Source organism: Monodelphis domestica, chromosome 3, assembly GCF_027887165.1.
Source record: "Monodelphis domestica isolate mMonDom1 chromosome 3, mMonDom1.pri, whole genome shotgun sequence".
Taxonomy (NCBI): domain Eukaryota; kingdom Metazoa; phylum Chordata; class Mammalia; order Didelphimorphia; family Didelphidae; genus Monodelphis; species Monodelphis domestica.
Window position 1 is genome coordinate 316638914 of NC_077229.1, and position 21104 is coordinate 316660017.

The following is a 21104-nucleotide window of genomic DNA, read 5'->3' on the forward strand; positions in this document are numbered from 1 at the left end:
CTGCTGATGCTACCTCATGCCCAAAGAGAAGGAGTAGGACTTCCCCCTGGATATTTATTCCCTGTCTACAGGAAGTCAGTGGGCTCTCAGGAAATGTAGTTATTTTTTAGGGTAACAGGTAACAGATTTTCAATTACACGCAGGCATAGGAGACAGCCAGAGTCAGGAGATGGGGTGTCTGCAAATTATAGAAACTGAACCTCATAAATGATACTGACAGATGAGAGGGGAACTAAATAGATGTTACTGCAGGAAACAGTTTTGAAGGAAGGGGGCTGGATTCAGAAGGGCACACCTTCCTTCCTGTTCTTTCCACTAAGCAGCCTAATGGAGTTTGCCTAACAAATGGTGAGTTAGTTCCTCCCTCTAATTACAAAATCTTGAGAACAGTTTCGGTAGTTAAAAAGACCTATTTATTTTCTTGGGGGGAAGGAAATAAGAGGGAAATGGGAGAGAGGGAGATAGGACTTCCCTAATCCTAATGTCTATCATTTGTTGAAGGCTTTGGTTTAAGTCTCTTCAAAAAGAAACAAAATTGACTTCCCCTGAGGGAAAACAATAATAGTTCATGTGGGGTCTTTACTCTTTTCTTCAGCTCAAACTAGGTAGAGAAAGGTAACAGCCAAGAACTTCTGGTCAGAGAGAAGTGAAGTGATGTGGAGATCAGACCACTATAAGCAGAAGTGTCCCCCAAGTCATCTTGGGCTAACTGCCTTTCCTTTTCCAACCTTCCATAGAATTCTCTCTCCTCCCCCATGGGTCTGGGTCTGGAGGATTCTATCTGCTTTCTTGAGGTTTTTCTTCTTTGTATTTCATCTCTTCAGTCTTTGCCCATTTCTCTCATTCACACCATATAGATGAAAAAAAACGCTTCTTGTAAAAGCGTTATGTGGCATAATAGGAGAAATGTGGGTTCCCCAATCAGATGAAATGGTACTGTCAACATTGAAGCTTTATCAGCAAAAGAGTCATATGGTCAAATAGGTGTCTTAGGACTATCACTTTAACTGTTATGTGGATGGGAAATCAGAGAAGGAAGAGACTTGAGTCAGGGAGACCAACCAGAAGGCTATTGCAATAGTCCAACCATGAAGTGTTGAGAGCCTGTGTCCCTGTGGTAGCTATGTGAGAAGAAAGAAGAGGAAATATAGAAGAGATTTTAAGAGGGTACAAATAAGACTTGGCAAAAGATACAGTGTGGGGGGTGACTTCAAAGGAGGAGCAGAGGAGGATGCCAAGGTTGTGAGCTTGGGTGACTGGGACTATTGATGCTCCCAATAATAATAATAAGACAGTTCAGGAGCAGGCAAGGTTTAAGGGGAAAGACAGTGCGTCTTGATTGGGTTCCTATAGGATATCTGCTCAGTAAGTCCAAAATAAAATTGGTCATAAAGTAAAGATCATGGTGGAGACCAGGGCTAATTTATAGATCTAGAAAGCATCTCCAAAACAATAGTAATGGAACTCATTGAAGCTCATGAGATCACCAACCAAGATTTTCCAAGAAGGAGAAGAAAAGAAGGTTCAGAGACACCCAAGGTGAATCAGCACAGCATGGATGAAGAGCTAGCAATAGACCCTGAGAAGTCATGGTCAGATAGGTTAGAGGAGACCCAGGAGACAGAAAGTTCACAAAAAACCCTAAAAAACAGAGTAACCAGGAGGAAAAGGTGACTGACCTTGTCAAAAGCTATAGACAGGGAAGAGGATTGAGAAATCATCATTAGGTTTGGCAAGGGATCACTGGTGACTTTGGAGAGAGCAATTTCAATTGAAGGTTAAAAGTGAGAAACTTTTAGAAAACAGGTATTTACTTACTAGTTATGAGATCATGGGATATTAATTTAAGTTCTTTCATCCTCAATTTCCTCATCTGTGAAATAGGATTGCTGATAAGAACTGTAACCCTCCATGGAGTTATTATGAGGATCAGTCAATGAGTACAATGTGCTTTTTAAGTCATAAAGTGCTCTAGAAATGTCTATTATTATTATTGCCTAATTAAATCCCTACCTGAAGCATTATTGCCTGAAGGATAGAGAGAGGTTAATTGACTTGGCCAGGGTCATACAGATGAGATTTAACCTCCAGTTTTTCTGAGTTCAAGCTTGTCCTTCTATCTATTATACCATATTGTATTTGTATTTCTTAAAATATTACTCTTCCTTGTTTTAATATGTGTATCTGGTAATAGTAATGTGAATTTTTCATTTTCCTCTTACTCAATTTTATTGTCTTTCTTCCTAAAACATTTAGCTAACTAAAGCTTATTTCCTTTTGATATTAATCTCACCTGTCTAAAATCTGATTCAGGAAACTGTGTTATAACAGGAAGACTTCTGATATTCTTGAGATAAGAAACCAAACAGAAGGAATAAGGGAATACAGCATCTTCAAAATTTCCTGACAGATTTTATTTGTAGAAGAATTTCCCTGATCCTGAATCTTTGTTATCTTTGTGACATGTAAACCTCTTCCCCTCAATTAGCCTACTGTGATGTCTTTAAAATGTAGCTTTGTCCTTTCATAAATGTCAATTTTGCTAATTCAACATTTAAATCTATAATTTAATCTTTTTATTAATCAGTTTTAACTTTGTTCAACCTTATTTGAAGGAAACATAAAATAATGAATCTGTTTGATTAGGCCTATGTGACTTTTATGGACCATAAAGATTGTTGCATGTTAAAAGTTATTTCTTTCTATCTTTGATGGCATTTTCTCTACAGAGACTTAATAGAAACTCCAGGTTTGGTTCAGGGTTATTTTTCTACTATCTGAACCTGTGTGTAAACATAATAAAACCTAGGTTTTTATCTCTATAATTTCTGCAGTGTAATAGATTTTTTTCAGCAAGCAGCATCTTGCCACATGAACTTGGTGGGAGATATTTCTTTTAACAATGTTTTCATCAGAGTTCTATTTTCATTTGTGATTAAAGATAATGAGATAGAAATACATGCTAATCACCTTTAGCTAAATATATGTGTCAATATATCATACACACACACACACACACATATATATATATATATATGTATATATACGTGCCGATGAAAAGCCTTGCTATCAGTATGTAAGGACTAGGGAATAAGCATTTATAGAGCTCCTACTATGTAAAGTTCCTTATTTTTATTTTTCATGTGGAAAAGATTTTTTAATTGGTCTATCCCTCCAACTGCCCATCTCTCATTGAGCATTAAACTAAAACTTTTTAAAATCTAAAATTCCTCAATATAAAGTTTCATAGGACAATAAACTATATAATGTATATCCAAAAATGAATCTGTATCTGAATTTTAGGATCATTGCCTTTCTTTTAGAAGGTGATTTGGGTATTTCATTTTAATTCTTTTGGAGTTATGTTTTATCATCTTGTATGTAGATCAGAATTCTAAAGTCTTTCAAAGTTGTTTTTCTCTATAACGTTGTTATTATTTTATAAGTTGTTCTCTCTCACTCTGCCATCAGGTCATAAAAATTTTCCCAGTTCCTTTTGAAATTGTCTGTTTTTATCATTTCTTATACTCCATTACCCAGGATTTCAGTATGGATTTCTAGGATGGATTGGGGAATTTGGAGATGCCCCAGTGGAGTGTTTGTGGGGTATCTGGGATCTATTATTTCCTTGCTCTCCTCCATTTCCCCACATTTTCCTTTTCAATAAAGTTTATTGATCAGAAGAGTGACAGGGTCAGAACTAAACTTTAGGAATCTCAATGTGATAGCTATATAAATGTGTAAAGAAAGTGAAAGACTGGATATAGGGAGATCAGTTAGCAGGTTATTGCAATAGTCCAGGTGAGAGAAGATGAGGTACTAGACTAGAGAGATCATAGTATGAGTAGAGAGAAAGGAATGAATGTCAGAGAAATCGAGGAGCAAGATAAGTTTTGGAACATTGTCGGGATAGGAGCAGTAAAAAAAAAAAGAAAAGAAAAAAACTTGGGTAGTTAAGAGGAAGGGTGAATTTAAAAGAAAAGATCAATTCTGAGTTGGGTTGAGATACCTGTAGATACCTGTAGAGGATGTTAAGGTGGAGATGCCCAGCAGGCAAATGGAGGTGCTGGACAAAGTTCAAGATGGAGATAAAAGTTCTCTCTACAGGTGTGGTAGTCATCTGCTTAGAGATATTGGTTGATGACATAAGATTTAATGGGATCATCAAAACAGAATGTGTAGGGGGGAAAAGAAAGGGACCAGTACAAAGACCTGGGGTACACCTACACATGGCCACAGGACACGGATGATGATCCTACAAAGGAAACTCCAAAGGATTAGTATGACAGGTAAGAATAGAACCATGACAGAACAACATCCTTGAAAAAAAACACTTTGAAAAAGGGGACAGCTAGTTGGTTCAGGGGATAAAGAGCCATGCCTAGAGATGGAGGTACTGGGTTCAAATGTGGCCTCAGATACTTCCTAGCCATGTCACCCTGGGCAAGTCACTTAGCCCCAATTGTCTAGCCCTTACCATTCTTCTAGCTTGGGGAAAAAGATACCCCAAATGATTAGTATGACAGGTAAGAATAGAGCTATGATAGAACAACATTTTTAAAAAACATCAAAAAAAGTATTTGAAAGTGTTAAAAAAAAAACATATACTGCAAAAAAAAGGCAAGAAGACTAAGGATTGAGAAGCCATTGAATTTAGCAATTGCTTGTGACTTTAGGAAGAATCATTTTAATTAAGGGATTAGAAGACAGACTGCAAGGGGTTGAGAAGTAAGTGGTAGATGAGAAATGGCAATGAATGTAGAAGCTTTTTTCCTACAAGTTTGGAAATAAAAGAAAAAAATCACTTGAGAGGATAATAAAATCAGGTGAAGATTTTTTAAGCACTAGAGAGATGCAGATAAGTTTGAAGGAAACCGTGAATAAGGAGAGATTGAAAAGGAGAAACTAATTGAAAAGGTATTGGTGCTGGAGGAATCAAGGAGTGGGGTCAGATGAGAGGCAAAGGTGAAGGAAAAGATGAGAGGATGGAATATGAGGCTGAGGTGATGTGAAGATTGTAATCAGAGAGAACTCAAGAGATGGCCTCGTTTTCTCAGTGAAGTACAAGATAGAGAAAATGGCATAGATAACTTGAGGAGTATAAAGAATGTTTAGAACAGCCACTGTAGGAGGTAAGAGAGGAAATGATAGAAATCTTGAGCTTCTGAATGTTCCTGTTGAGGATAACACTGTTAACATTATACAAAGAAGGTCCCTTAGCTAGAGTCTCCTTCTGACATCTAACCAAACCAGCTTTATCAGTTCCCTCCATCTGTGATGCAAAAAGGAATGAAAAGTATTGAACACAAAGTCATCATCATATCAGGGAACATCAAGAACTCTGAAAAGATGACCAAAAGAAAAGAACATTCAGTTTCCTGCAAGTCATTCAGATGCAGAATTACCACATTAAGGAAAATCGGGTACCCAGTGGGGGACTAGATGGGCAGAGTTCTATGACTTCTTCCAGTCAGTGCTGGGGCAACAGAACAGAGAAGGTGGAGTAGCCTAGGGTTAGCATTTAAGCTGCTTAATCAGTGCAAGTTAGCTTCAGGGAGGCAGCTAGGTAGTAGAGTGGATTGAACACCTGGCCTGTTGTCAGGAAGACCTGGGTTCAAATTTGACCTCAGATACTTCCTAGCTCCCTAGGCAAGTCACTGAACCCCAGTTGCCTAGCCCTTGCTGCATTTCTGCCTTAAAATTGATACTAAAACAGAAGGTAAGAATTTTTTTTAAAAAAGTTTGTTTCAGAAAGGGAGGAATTAGTCACTAAAGTTATAATCTGATTATCTCTTGTCTCAAAGCTAACACATTTGTCAGAAAGTATTGGGACCTTCAAGTAATCCTTTCTCTACCCCTAAAACAGCAGATTTACTCTCTCTGCCCTTAATAATGTTTCATCTCCTGTTTCTGTGCCTTAACCCATTCTGGTCCCCATGCCTCCAATATTCTCCCTTCTTTCTACTGCCATTTGGGCTCTCTAACTGCCTCTGAGGATCAGCTCAAGTGCCCCTTCCTACAGGAAGCCTTTCCTGACCCTTTCATTTGTTTAGTACTTTGCCATCTCACTCCTGGAATCATTTTGTTTTTATACATTTTGAAAAAGAAAACTTTTCCAGAGAAATTTGCTCTTTTCCCCCAGTCAATTATTTCCCTTTTAATCTTAGTTTTATTGAAAGAAAAACAAATCTTGGCAATAGTCCCTCTGATAAAAGTCTCTTTTTGAAGATATTTTATGACATGATTTAAATTTATAAGACTAAGAGCCCTTCTCCAAATGCTAAATGATCTGAAATGCTCTCCAGTCCAGGAATTGAGTCTGGTTTGAAGTCAATAAGGCTGCCCCTAGTGCAGGCGATGTACAAGACACTGAATGCAAGGATTATTTTTTGTTGCTGTTTTTTTCTTTGTGCTCCAAAGTTCCTGGTATATAATGGCAGTATAATAAATAGTTTTTCAAATAAAAAATATTTTGTATATATTTTGCATTAACTTATCTTTTACATTGTGTGTCTTCTCAGTAGAAAAAAAGCTTTCAGAAGGTAAAGATTATTTTCATTTTTCTCCTTTTATCTCCAGTCATATATAGTAGGACTTAATAAATGCTGGTAGAATTTAATTGAATTAATGTCTTTCTTTCTTCATAGAGAGTTTTAAAGTTAATAACAGTCATCAAAAGTGAATAGGTGACATGGAGCATGGATACCACTGAGTGGCACTTATACTCTCAGGAGTGGGGATATTCTTCATCATCTCTTCCTTTCTTTCTGCTTCATCTCTTCCCCTTCTCCTATTTCTCTGCTGTTCTTTACTCTTCCTTTTCTCCTACTTCCCTGGCAGGAGCACCACTGGTAATATTCAAGGCTAAAGTTTGTATAGCCTCAACATGGAAGATCCTAGTAGTTTCTTTGATGGACAATAGACACAGGACTTTACTTCTAAGTTCAAGGAACTGGAATGCACAGGTTGTGGCTGACTACTTAACTGATTAGAATAATTTTTTTGGACGTAACAATAGGTCATCTTAAGAAAATACATCAAATCTCCCTCCACTAAAGCCCTACTTTGATGCCTCTTCATGGCATGGAGGTAACTAAGGTTTAACAAACTAGCAAAGCTCAAAATCTGGCAGCTCCTACTAAGCTGGAAAGTCTTCGATTAAAGATCCAGTAATAGCTTCCATCTGCTTTCCAGCCAGCTTAGTTAAGTTTGCAGAGGCTTGCCACTAGAAAGTTGGTTGCTAGGTAATAAATTTTTTGGTTAGAATTACTCGAAAAGATTGTTTACTAAAATATACAGGGGTTGCCATCTTCATAGTACGTTAACCCCTATGAAAGAATGATTCAAACAACAAATATTTATTTTTCAATTGGAAAATTTTATTTAATTAATTAATTTAGAATATTTTCCATGGTTGCATGATTTGTGTTCTTTCCTGCCCCTCCTCCTCCCCCCACCAGAGCTGATAGGCAATTCCACTGGGTTTTACATGTATCATTGATCAAGACCTATTTCCCTATTATTGATAATTGCACCACAACAAATATTTATTGAGTGCCTAAAATCTCAGGCTACATTAAGAGAGGCACAGAACCAAGGAGGTGATAGTCCCACTTTATCCAACTCAAGTCTGACTGTATTTCAAGTCTTATATTCTGGTTCAAGTATAAAGCTCTGGGTAGTTGTAGCATGTACGGTTTCCACATCTGGTTAACCATCTCAGCAGATAGACTAAACCAGGTTGAGCATAAACTGACAGCTCTCAGACCCGTTGGTGAGTTGGGGGGATGTCTTCCCCAGGCTTGTGAAGACTTCTCCCAGTCACAAGGGTGGATGAGAATAATAATAATTCAATGACCATGAAGGCAGCAGAAGGCACTGTGGAGCATTTAGAGCTTGGTTAGACATGGAAAAAGCTAGGTCATCCACTGCATCCTGGGCTCCCACCAGTCATCCTGTTTTGTCTTGTTACTTGTCTTTGATGACTCTGGAAGAGAAAAACCACTTGACTTACTTTGTGCAACTCTGCTTCCCTTAAATCCAACTTATGCCTGAGTCAAAAGGCATCACCACCAATGTAATTTTGTTCCTCTTTGTGTTTAAAGGACAACAACCAACCTTAGTTCATTATGTGAAGAGTTACTTTCACTGACACCATGTGTTCTTATTTTTATTCCAGTCATTTTCTACCTTACTGCTACGCATGTAACCTCTCCACTACCATCCTTAATTGTCCTTTGTATCTTTTGCTCTGAGAACTATAATCAAATCAATACTGTAATTGCCTAAGGAAAAGACATATCAGTGGATCGTCCCCTTGTTACACTCATTATCATCACTTTGAATTCCCAGAGCAAAATATCCTTTTCTTGGTCAGAACTCCTCTGTATGTATTGTTTTCCTCATTAGAATGTAAGCACGTTGAGGACAAGGACTGTCTTGTTTTTAATGTATTTGTATCCTAGCTCTTAACAGAGTTTAAGAGTTTCATAAATGCTTTTCATTCAGGATGATGAAGGGACTCCAGTTCATGCCATATGAAGTCAGTTGAAGGAACTAAGAATGTTTAGCCTGGAGAGAAGAAGTAGGGAAATAAGTGAAAATGGCTTTAGTTTTATTTAGTTTGGACCCAGAGAACTAAGAGTAAGGGATAATTTTAGGCTTAATTTAAGAAAGAACCCGATAATAATTAAAGCCATCCAAAAGGGAAATAGAGGGTTCCTCTTCTCTAGAGGTCTTTAAAAGCAGAGCCTAGATGACCACTTGTCAGGTATGTTTCAGGGCGAAAGGCAGGGGAATTTTTTTAAGGGAGCTGAAACTAAGCAGCCCATGAGATTCTGTGCTGGTATGTAGATACAGCCCCAGTATTCCCAGTCCTCCAGAAAATCTAAAATCTGACGCTTAAGTAGGAAAATTTGTCTTAAGAGTTGTTATTGTATACCATAGCTCTCTTCCCAGCCAGCTACCTCCAAGTATTGTCATTATCTGCAAAGGGGATGGGACAAGATTGGTGAATCAGCACAAATTTCATCAATGCTACTAGTGAAACAACTCCAAGTAGTATATGCCCAATAGATGATGGCTTGGGAGGGTTATATTCATTCATTAAGTTCAACAGTGAATCCTTGTTTTTTCCTAAAAAGAAAAGAGGCAGAAGTATGCTTTACTTACCAATCATAATTCAAATCCAAAATAAAAAAATCTTATAATAATAATGACATTATACCAGCTTGAGGATCTACCAAAATACAAGTTTTCTTTCATAGAATGATAAAGATACCCTATATGTGTCCATCCTCTAAGAAAATAATCTATGATATCTCATAAACACTGATATTTACACCTTTGTAAAAAGACTTCCTTAAGTCTTCCCACAAGATATTGTTTGGGTTGGGAACATATTAGGGAAATTTCCATCATGAATTTGGCATTTTCTTTTCTATAAAAATCTAGGAAATTTAAGGAAATAATTGTGATTTTTTATGGCAAGATAATAAAGCTGTCAACATAAAAACTTTGCAGTATTCAAGTCAGCTTTCTCCAGAGAATCACTTCACATTAAAGAAAAGAATAAATCACTAGGCCTTCCTTCCTTCCTTTTTTGAATCTTCTAAATCCCTCAGCTTAGAATGGGCGTCTCAAACTGTTCTTACATAATTTTTATGTGGTTCATTATTATTTTTTTAATACCTCCTAAAACTCTAAATCCCCTCAATGGAGCCTGTGCTCCATTGACAGCTGAATGGGAGGTACACTGATCTTTTTATTGGTGGGTAATGGATTTGGCTTGATTGCTGACATAAGAACAATGAGAAGATAAACAATTCCATTTGTGGCCATGAAATTCCCCATCTGTTGATCGTGTTCATGCCCGAAGACGGTCAGGCAGAGACAGATGACTGAGCCAGTCAAGCCTGATGTTAATGACATCCGTCACACAAGTGGGACATGTGGCCTGATAAATCAAAAGCTAATGGCAGTAATAGTTTATTCTGTTGCCTTTCCCCTCATGATTTTAAACAATTGAAACTGTGCCATAACTCTGAGCTTCCAGACCAGATCTGCAGCTCTGGGATGACAGAAAACTAGCATGGAAGGGAGAAAAGAGGCCCCAGCTCATCCTACCTGGTCTTCTGAACCTTATACAAAGAGACCTTCAAAATGAAAATTTCCTTTGTTCAAGAGACCTTGATTAAGGTAGTAGAAAGAGAGAAAGACTTAGAATTAGAGGGCATGGGTCCAAATATTACTTACTATTGAATTACTTACTACGTGCATGACCTTGGTCAAATTAATTACTCTAGGGCTTGGTTTCTCATGTATAAAATGGAGACTTTGGACTGCTCTGATTCTGAGTAAGTGTTCATATAATTCTGCTTTTGAAAAAAAAAATTTTGTTTTAAATTCAATTTTATTTTATTTTTCAGAATTCTCTTTCTCTCTCATTCTCAAACCCCTTACAAATATGCACAGTCAGGCAAAATTAATTATTTCAGACTCAAATCCAAACTCTTCTGCTTTCTAGCTATGTGAACTTGTGAATGTCACAACATCTATAAAAGGAAGGAATCATTTCTAAGGTCTTCTGACCCTACCAAAAGAAATTTCTTACTTATGTGACAGTGGCTAATACTTAAAGGAAAGGTAAACAGGCATCACATAAGATTTAAACAAATATTTTCTCAGACAACAAAATAAAGGACTGTGAAATTTTTCAGGAATTACCCATTCACCCAGAGTCGCTATCATGCCTGATAGATATTAAGTGGTTTTAGTCATCTAGCTAGAATCCCAAACCTTTTGATATTTCATAAGAACAAGTTGTTCTCATGTTGATTTTTAAATTATCCTGTTTTTCAACTGAGACTCAACTCTCCCATTGCTGGGAAGTTTTAAAGAAAATGGAAAATGAGAGAACAAAGAAAAGGAAACACACAAAAGAAAAAGTACAAGGCCATGGCCAATGCTCCTATTCAGAGTCACTTCAGTTAAGCACATCCCATGTCTCTTCGTGTTCTCCCCATCCACCCACCCCCAAAAAAGTAATTTTATTTCCCATTCAGCATAATTCTCCAGAAGAAACACCCAAGACATCCTCACTCATCCTTGTGGTCCTGGGAAGTGGGAAGAAGAAGAAAGAAAATCACAATGGCCCCCTTTAAGGATTAAATGTAAGAAGACTGGAAATATAGGAGGAGGCTTTGAATGCCAGAGGAGTTTGTATTTGATCTTGGGGATAAGAGGGACCCATTGGAGGTTATTGGGTAGGGAGGTGACATGATCAGCCCTTACACTTTAGGAAAATCACTTTAGTGGCTGAATAGAGGATAGATTAGAGTGGGGAGCGACTTGAGGTAAGCAGATCTACTAGCAAGCTAGTGCAGTAATCTAGGTGGGGGTTGATGAGGGTCAGCTATACAACAGAGACTTTCTCCTCTCCTGTCTGTCTGAGCACAGAGCATCTGCAGAGACTAGGATATTCCATTTTTGAAGGCTCATACATTTGAAATCAGAAGGGACCTTAGCTATCATCTAATCTTACTCCTCATTTCACAGATGGAAAAACTCAGGCTCAGAAGAGTTAAGTGATTTATTCATGGTTATACAGATGAGGCAGCTAGATGGTGTAGTGGATAGAGTGCCAGACATGGAGTCAGGAGGAATTCAAATCCAGTCTCAGATACTTACTAGCTACATGATCCTGGACAAATCACTTAGCTTTTGTTTGTCTCAGTTTTCTCATCTGTAAAATGATCTGGAGAAGTCAATATCTACCCCTACAGTATCTTTGCCAAGAAAACCCCAGGGACTATGTCCACAGGATCACAAAGAGTTGGACATGACTGAACAACAACAACATGGATAAAAGTCAGGATTTGAACCCAGGATCTCTGACTCAAAGTGTTCTTTTCCCTGGACCATGGTAGGCACAGGTATTATACCTACTCTGTGTCCAGAAGGGTTGGGAGCTAGAATCTTGAAGAGGAACCTGAAAGAAAGAATTATGCTCCCTACTGGAAAATAGAATGCTCTATGAGAGTAGGTATTGTGTATTATCCAAACTTTACATTTCCTCAGCATTTAGCATAGTATTTCCAACAGAAGTTTTCTAATGTTTCTTAAATTGAATGCAATTGTTTCATGGAAGTGTTCCATTTCACACTTCTAAACATATCCATTTGGCATTTCCAGACTCATCCAATTTGTATCTACTTCTCTTCCCCATTTAAACTCTTTCAGAGCGGAATTTTACCTTCTGTCTTTCCATTGTTTGGCATGAGTCAATGACCAGTTAGTTCAATTAACCAGAACCAAGTACACTAAAGCCAAGGTCATGAGGTCAGTTCCTCTAAAGACCTGTTTGCTTTGCTCTGTCTCTTGACCATATACCCAAGCTCTCTTCCCAGCCAGCTACCTCCAAGTGTTGTCATTATCTGCAAAGGGGATGGGAAAAGATTGGTGAATTAGCACAAATTTCATCAATGCTACTAGTGAAACAACTCCAAGTAGTATATGCCCTATAAATGGTGGCTCAGAAGGATTATCTTCATTTACAAAGGACCACATACTCATTAGGTTCAACAGTGAATCATTGTTTTTTTCCTAAAAAGAAAAGAGGCAGAAGAATGGTTTACTTACCAAACATGATTCAAACAATTCATCTCCCAACTTCCTGAAATAAATTGACAAAGTTTTCAGAATACCTGGAGATATTTCTGGAAATTACTGGACTAACTTTAACCTATCATATAGAGCGTATCAGACTGGTGTACATCTATCAAGAATGACAGACTTCCACCTAGATTTGGATTGGAAGAGGGAGAGAAGGAGAGAAAATTTTTCTTCTCCTCAAAAGGAATGATGGGTCCATGAGGTTATCTAAGCTGGGTACTGACAAAATGTTTGTGAACAAGAAGAAGGCTGTGAAGAAGGTGAACTAGGAAGCATCTCCGTACACTGATTATTCTAGTACATTCCTCAGTTCTATGTACATAACACCTAACTGCTAAACATACAGAACTTGGTAGCTGATGCTTAAAGAGAGGTAGGGATTAGAGAGGAGGCATTTTCTGGTCCAGCTCGGCATGAATCCTAGGATCTTAGGATTTTGGAATGGAAGCGCTGAACCACTTCTGAAGAGGTCTTCTATTCCATCTTACAACCCCATATAAGCATCTCCTCTAGAAGTTCCCAGAAACATAACCTTTCAGTCTCTGGTTGGACATTTTCAGGAATAGGAAGCTGACTGCTTAATGAAGTAGCCGGTTTCACAGTTAAATATATAGTTGTTAGAAAGATCCTTTTTAGACTGAGTGAAAATATGTATCCCTATAACTTGTAACAATTAAACTATTATTCCTCTGAAGCAACAAAGGAAGTTTGACATTATACAAAACAGACATTCAAATAGTTGAAAATAGTGATCATGCCTGCTCTTGGTCTTTTCTTCTCCAGGCTAAATATCTTCATTCAGTCTTCATGTCCTTTGACCCTCCTAAATACCCTAGTCATCCTTGATCTGGCCTGATTCATTCCTGTATAGGCAGCCTGGTAACCCTTCACCATACTGTTACCAGATTTATTGTAGGCATCCAGCCATGTTTAGCCCTCCTGCAGCTTGGAACGTCTGAGTTCAAGCCATCCACTGGCCATAGAGGAATTCCCAAAGAGGGAAAAACAGAATTAGATAGATCTACAAGTGAATTCTACCAAATAGTCAGAGGATGATTAATTCCAGTTTTACATCAATTTTTTGGAAAATTAGAGAAAGCAGGGATACTACAATTCCCTTCTGTAAGACAAATATGATCCTTGGAATCCTGGGAGAGATAAAGGAGAGAAAGAAAACCACAGTCCAATAACTCTAATGAATATAAGCATGAAAATATCAAATTAAATGGTATCAGATGAAACATATTAAAATAGCATTAGATTTTAGCTATTAGATAAATAATAGTAGTAGAATTTATGTCAGGAATATAAGATTGGTTCAATATTAAAGAAACCATAAATATACCATATTAATAATTATTATTATGATAATTATATCATGGTACAGAAAATACTTTTGATAAAAACCCACTTCTATTTAAAATGTGAAAAAGCACAGGTATAGATGTATTGTTGGAATAAATGTACTTAAACAGTAAATAGTACCAATGTGTTACTAGAGGAAATCATGAGAGACTTCTAAATCATTAACTAAAAATAATTTTAGTAAAATACAAAATAAATGCACAAAAATCATCAGCCTTTCTATATATTTGCAAAACTCAGGAAAATAAAATAGAAAAAGAAATTCCTTTCCAAATAAGTAAAAAATAGTTTAATATTTAGAAATCTCTCTACTAAGCTACATAGGAATTATCTGGTTATAATTTTAAAATACTCTTTCCAAAAATAAAAATAGATCTACATAATTGGAAAAATACTAATTGCTCATGGTTGTCCATGCCAATATAATAAAAATGATAATGCTACTTAAACTAAGTTATAAATTCAATGCCATAAATATCAAAATACCAAAGAGCTCCTTTACAAAATTAGAAAAATAATATGAAATTCATGAGAGGGAACAAAAGGTCAGGAACTTCATAGGGAAATAATCTTTAAAAAATGGGAGGGAAGGGGACCTACCAGGACTAGATCTCAAACTATTACTCAAAGTAGTAATCATCAAGAAGATTTGTAGCTATTTTTCAATAGGAATGACAAACAGATAAACAAGAACCAGAAGATACTCAATATTGAGGGGATATGTGATTATGAAAGAGGAAGGAGGAGAAGAAAGAGAAAGAGGAAAAGAAGGAGAAAGTGAAGAGGGGGAAAAGATGAGAAGGAGAAGGAAACATCAATCAAGCATTAAAAAATATGCAGGGGGTGGGGGTAACTGGGTAGCTGGGTAATTCAGTGGATTGAGAGCCAGGCCTAGAGACAAGAGGACCTAGGTTCAAATCCTTCCTCAGACTACTTCTTAGCTGGGTGACCCTGGGTAAGTCACTTGACCCCCCATTGCCTGGCCCTTACCACTCTTCTACTCTGGAACTAATATACAGTATTGATTCTAAGATGGAAGATAAGGGTTTTTAAAAAAATAAAGATATGCAGAGGGAGAGAAAGAAATTTAGAAGAGGATACAGGCAGGGAGGGCAATGTTGGAATCACAAAGTTATATTTAATATGTATTTATTTAAATAAATATATTTTGTGTGTAATAATTTTTTAAAGCAAGTTTTTTATAATAGACTTACGGAGTTCTATGTAATTCTCTTTTCCAGTTCTTTTTTTTTGTGTGTAAGGACATGTTCACATTTGGTCGATGTATGTCAAGTTCCTATTAATAAAAAGACATTATTAAAAAGTAAAATTAAATTTGATTTATCAATTTCTTCTTAAGTGCTATTTCTACTTCCACATATAATGCATCAGGACTGAGAATAGTATGACTCCAAATGTGGCAGTTCTACTGTCATAAATCATGAATGCAGGTTGCAAAAGAAATGGTGACCAATCCATTGTTCTTTTTTATCTATTTGTTGTTCTTCCAGATTCATAAATGTTCTTGAATTGATCTGTCTTGTTCAAGTCTCAGGCAAAACTTTCTACAAATTCATTTTATCCAACTTAACCTTTCACTGTTTTATGAAGTCAGCATGTTCCACCATCTTCTTTGTAATGTTTTGCAAATAAGTATGTTTTAGACCTATGCTCTTCTTGGCTGCCATGTCTCTTCTTTTTTTTTTTTAATTTTTAATTTTTTGTTTAATTTGAACATTATTTTATTTGGTCATTTCCAAACATTATTCATTGGAGACAAAGATCAGTTTCTTTTCCTCCCACCACCTCTCCCATAGCCAACGTGAGATTCCACTGGGTATCACATGTGTCCTTGATTCGAACCCATTTCCATGTTGTTGGTATTTGCATTAGAGTGTTCATTTAGTCTCTCCTCAGTAATATCCCCTCAACCAATGTAGTCAAGCAGTTGCTTTTCCTCGGTGTTTTTACTCCCACAGTTTATCCTCTGCTTGTTGATAGTGTTTTTTAGATCCCTGCAGATTGTTCAGGGACATTGCATTGACACTAATGGAGAAGTCCATTACATTCGATTGTACCACAGTGTATCAGTCTCTGTGTACAATGTTTTCCTGGTTCTGCTCCTCTCACTCTGCATCACTTCCTGGAGGTTGTTCCAGTCTCCGTGGAATTCCTCCACTTTATTATTCGTTTGAGTACAACAGTATTCCATCACCAACGTATACCACAATTTGTTCAGCCATCCCCCAATTGAAGGGCACCCCCTCATTTTCCAATTTTTGGCCACCACAAAGAGCTCAGCTATGAATATTCTCATACAAGTTTTTTTTCCTTATTATCTCTTTGGGGTACAAACCCAGCAGTGCTATGGCTGAATCAAAGGGCAGAGAGTCTTATTGCGCCCTTTGGGCATAGTTCCAAATTGCCCTCCAGAATGGTTGGATCAATTCACAACTCCACCAGCAATGCATTAATGTCCCAACTTTGCCACATCCCCTCCAGCATTCATTACTTCATGTCTCTCTTCTTAACAAAGGGATCAAACATTTCTGACCTAAGCATTTTCTGGACCTTTTGGTTCTGTTTAATGTTTTGTTCTGTTCTACACTTTTAGGACCTTTCCATTCAGTTTTAATGTTTATATCTAGTAAATCTTTATAGAAAATGGTAAAAATCAGCTACAACATATTTTTCTTCATACATTTCCCATTTTCTAGAACCAATGCCTTTTTATATGTCAAGTTGAAGGTGCTTCATTATGAACTATTGTTTTCCAATTTTTCATTGTTTCTTCTAAAATTTAATATTGATTTGGACCCTTGTTCTAGTCTAGTCAAGGGTATAGGACAGTCCTACATAGAGATCTAATTCTAAAATGACTACCTTATCAATAGCCAGCCATTTATATATTACGTGCTTCCTATATTTGGTGCTTTCCAGCTCTTCCTGAAGAAAATATTTATGATTTGACAAAGTAAGGCTAGTGACACAGTGGACTGGCATATAAGGGTCCAGTCATGGGAACACATGGATGTTTGCTTTATGAGAATAATTGGAGTTATGAGTAATAGAGGACGCTATTCTCCGTTTGGAACACATTCAGAAGCAGGCTTACCAAATGTCCACATGCTCCTGGAACTCATTGTTCAGTCCTCATTCTAGTGTTTCTAGTTATTCTCATTAAAGTGTTATCATGTAGTAGAGAGATTCAATTTATTCTTTTTGGACCAAAAGGAAAAGAAGAACTAGAAATAATAAGCAAAAGTTTCAAGGAAACAGTTTGATCCAAAGGACAACTTCCTAACAATTAGTACTGTCCAAAAATGATCTCATCTGACTCAGGAAACAATAGCTTCCCCTTCATTAAAAGTTTTTAAGGAGAGGGTGGATAGCCCTATATTGAGGATGTGTAGAGGAGATTGTTTTTTCTTTCAAATATAGATTAGACTCAGTAGCCTTTCCAATTCTAGGATCCTGTGTATATTAAATATATAACATATAGATTGGTGATGTCAAAGTAAAAGTGTTTGATTTCTTTCATTTTTTTAGTGTTTAACCAGATTTTCCTGTATATTTTTCATTCTCCACATCTATGCCCACTTCTGGTTTAAGACACCAAGTAATAATATCCATATGGACTTGGTTTAGAGAATCGTGGCAAGATCTTCACAGAAATTCTTTACCTCTTAACCACCTGTAACTCAGCAGATAAACTGAAGTTCTCTTCATGTTTAACTTTTTACTAATGCGTTTTATGAGTACTGCCAGGTGCGATGACAGTCCTAACACCTAAACAGTCAGCAGACAGAGCACTGAGCCTAGAGTCAGAAAGACCAAAGTTCAAATTCAGGCTCAAACCTGGGTGACTCAGAACAAGTGATTTAAACTGTTTGCCTCAGTTTCCTCATCTGTAAAATGGGAACTATAATAGCACCAATTCCCTAGGTTGTTGTAAAAATCAAATGAAATAATACTTGCAAAGCACTTAACACAGTATCTGGCACATAGGTACTATATAAATGCCATTTTTAAAAATTATTATTAGCCTTTGGGTCAACAAAGCAAATTTTGTCAGCTCCTTAATTCATCTCTCCAAGGAGAACCTATGAGCTCTATTCCCCCTAAGCTGCATCTGCCTTATTTCTTTGCATTTTCTGTCCCCTTTTTGTCAATGTGGCTGTCACTAAAGAAGAAGTGGGTCAGCACAGAAGCAAAGATCATTTTGTATGGGTTTTTGTTTGTTTATTTCATGGGTTGCCATGGCCTGAGAATTGACCACAGGAACCAATCAACCAACCTACTGTAGAAGAACCTCCCTATACTCAGCTAGTCTAAGGTTGGAATTGCTGTGTTTTTTTTTAACCCTTGCTTTCTATCTTAGTAACCACTCTAAGACTGAAGGGCAAGGGCTAGGCAAACACTTTAAGTAACTTGCCCAGGGTCACACAGCTAGGAAGTGTCTGATGTCAGATTTGAACTCACATCCTCCCAACTCCAAGTCTGGAAATCTATCCACTGTGCCACCTGGGTGCCCTATAATTGCTTTCAGAGCAGCCCTGTTATATATCTATTGGCTTATATTGTTATAAGGAAGCAAGATTCCAGAATTCTGGGCTTGTGAGAGCTTGGCTTTTGACTGGTGACAATTGAAGCTAAGGGTGACAGTGAGTCTAGCTCCTTGGGTGGACCTCACGAGTTGGGCTAGTCTCCCTCTCTTGTGACTGTATCCCTTATCCAATGACGGGTTCCTGTGTCCCTGTGTGTATCTTGTGGATGATGGAGTGATTTTCAACAGAGCTGCTCAAGATATCCAAGTGCCATCTGTCAGTGAGACCTTTCCTTTGGGCCCTGTTTCTGCTACCTTCAATTCCTTACCACTTTTATATATTAACTAAGGGGGTGGGGGTAATTTAGCTAGTTGTAGAAATTAGAACATTAGTTAGAGAAATGTTAAATAGTGTGTTATCAATTTGATTTTGGGGGGAGGTTATAGTTTTAAGATAGATCATCCCAATTCCCTTTCCTTCCTCCCTTATCTAAATAAATCATTATTTTAGTTATATATGTATATGTACATATGTATATAACTTCAGTTTACTATTTCAATATCAATTGGCTAAAATTCCGTCATTTTTAATGAACTTTAGTTGTTGAGCCCTTATCCCATAGTCTTAACAGCCCCTATACTATATTCATGCAATTAAATGCTTTAATATAAATGCAGAGCCTTCATTATCCCTATTAAATGTCATCTTGTCAGTGTGAAGTCAGCATTCCAACCTGTCCCTCTCCATATTATTTTGAATCTTAATTCTCAATCTTTCCTATGGCTTATCCCTCCAGACTCAGGGTTGCCTGCAAATTGGATAAAATGTTAATAGAGAAGTGATGCTGATAAAGGTGAAGTCATTTATCTCTTCACTCAGTACTTCTCACAGACAGAGTGCTTCCAGGTTCAAAGTTGGCACAAAAAAAAAGAGAGAGAATTCAATTCAACTTCATAAATATTAAAATTTTAAGACTGAAAAGCACTGTTAAGCTATGTACAGAACCTCATAGATGGACCAATTTGATTGAACTCACTATGTAATTCAAACAACCTACAACTTTTAATCATACTATCAGTATTATCTAATGGGACAAACAAACAAACAATGGAGTGAGAAGTAGGAGATTTGAGTTCTGGTCTTGAATTTGTCTCAGGCATTGGAGAAGTCACTCCACTGCCCTGATTCTCAGTGCTCTCATCTACAAAATAAGAGGTTTGAAATAAATTATCTCTAAGGTCTCTTCTAACTTTGACATCTTAGGATCACTTAATTGTTCTAGGCTATTTTCATCTATGAGGAGGGAGAATCTATAAACACATTGACAAAGACATGCACACAAGCAGAGCCAGCACTGGGGGAAAGAGAGGGGAGGACCAGTGCTGATCTATTCCCCTCTTCCCAGTGCCCGAGGACATATTTTGCATGTCCCACTCCTCTGTCCAGCCACCCAAAGCAAGCACTTTCTCCCTCAACTCTCTTTGTTAATCCAGGGCTTACAGACAGCATGAATTTGCCCTCCTGGCACTCGAACTCTGAAGGTTTGCCAACACTGACTGGAACCAGCTCATCAACTCAATTGGAGCATTTCTCACCTAGGAAATGGACTGATGCTACTAAATCAGGACTTGATTTATTGATATGCTTTATTATCTCAATTTTAAGGAAATAATGGAGGAAATTATAATAAATGTGATTTAAATTTAAAAGTGTGTCCTGTATACTATTTTTTTTTTTTAGAAGAGTTGGTGATTGGGGCAGTTAAGTGGTTCAATGGATAGACAGGTCTGGAGAGTCCTGGAGAGTTTGGAAGTCTTGGGTTCAAATTCAAGAGTCAGTTGTGTTCTAACTATGACCCTGGGCATATCACTTAACCCAATTGCCTAGTCATAACTACTCCTCTGCCTTGGACCTGATACTTAGTATCAATTTTAAGATATTAGGTAAGGGAGAGGAGGAGGGGGAAGAGGAAGAGGAGAAAGAAGAAGAGAAAGAGAAAGAGGAAGAAGAAAGAGGAGGAGAAGAAGGAGGAGGAGAAGGTTGAGGAGAAGAAGAGAAGGAGGAGGAGGAGGAGGAGAAGGAATTTTTACATTAAGTAAAAATTTTGACTCTATAACCAATTCATTCATTCAACAATCATTTTATTAAGTACTTGCTATGAGCCAGCCATTTGGCAAGAGCTTTCTCTCAAGGAGTTTACATCTATGGAACTTGTACCCATGGCTTCCCAGTGCTTTCCTCTGTAGGAAAAACCGCTCCCCCCCCAAAAACAAAAGTAACCACATAGAAACCTGATGACTATTCTATAAAACAGTCTTTCACAGACACATGAATATGGATCTTTCCCTCCCTAAGTCTTCCCTTCTCCAGGATAAACATCTCCCATTCTTTCAACTGACTGTTATACTTTCTCCCTTAGTGATGTAACCATCTCCCACAAGTTCAGTGGTCATCTCTATGTTGATGACTACTAAATCTGTACATCATGACCCTAATCTCTCTTATATTCCACATAGCTGT

At 37.3% G+C, this 21104-nt stretch overlaps 1 protein-coding gene across 1 annotated transcript in view; it reads left to right on the top strand.

Moving 5' to 3' along the window:
* Positions 1-379: 379 nt before the first annotated feature.
* VXN (vexin) overlaps positions 380-21104 on the top strand; it is a 63999-nt gene continuing 43274 nt past the window's right edge. Inside the window, exon 1 of the mRNA XM_056823990.1 lies at positions 380-4289. Coding sequence (XP_056679968.1) covers positions 4175-4289 — 115 coding nt within the window. The 5' untranslated portion in view covers positions 380-4174. The remainder of the gene's footprint in view (positions 4290-21104) is intronic.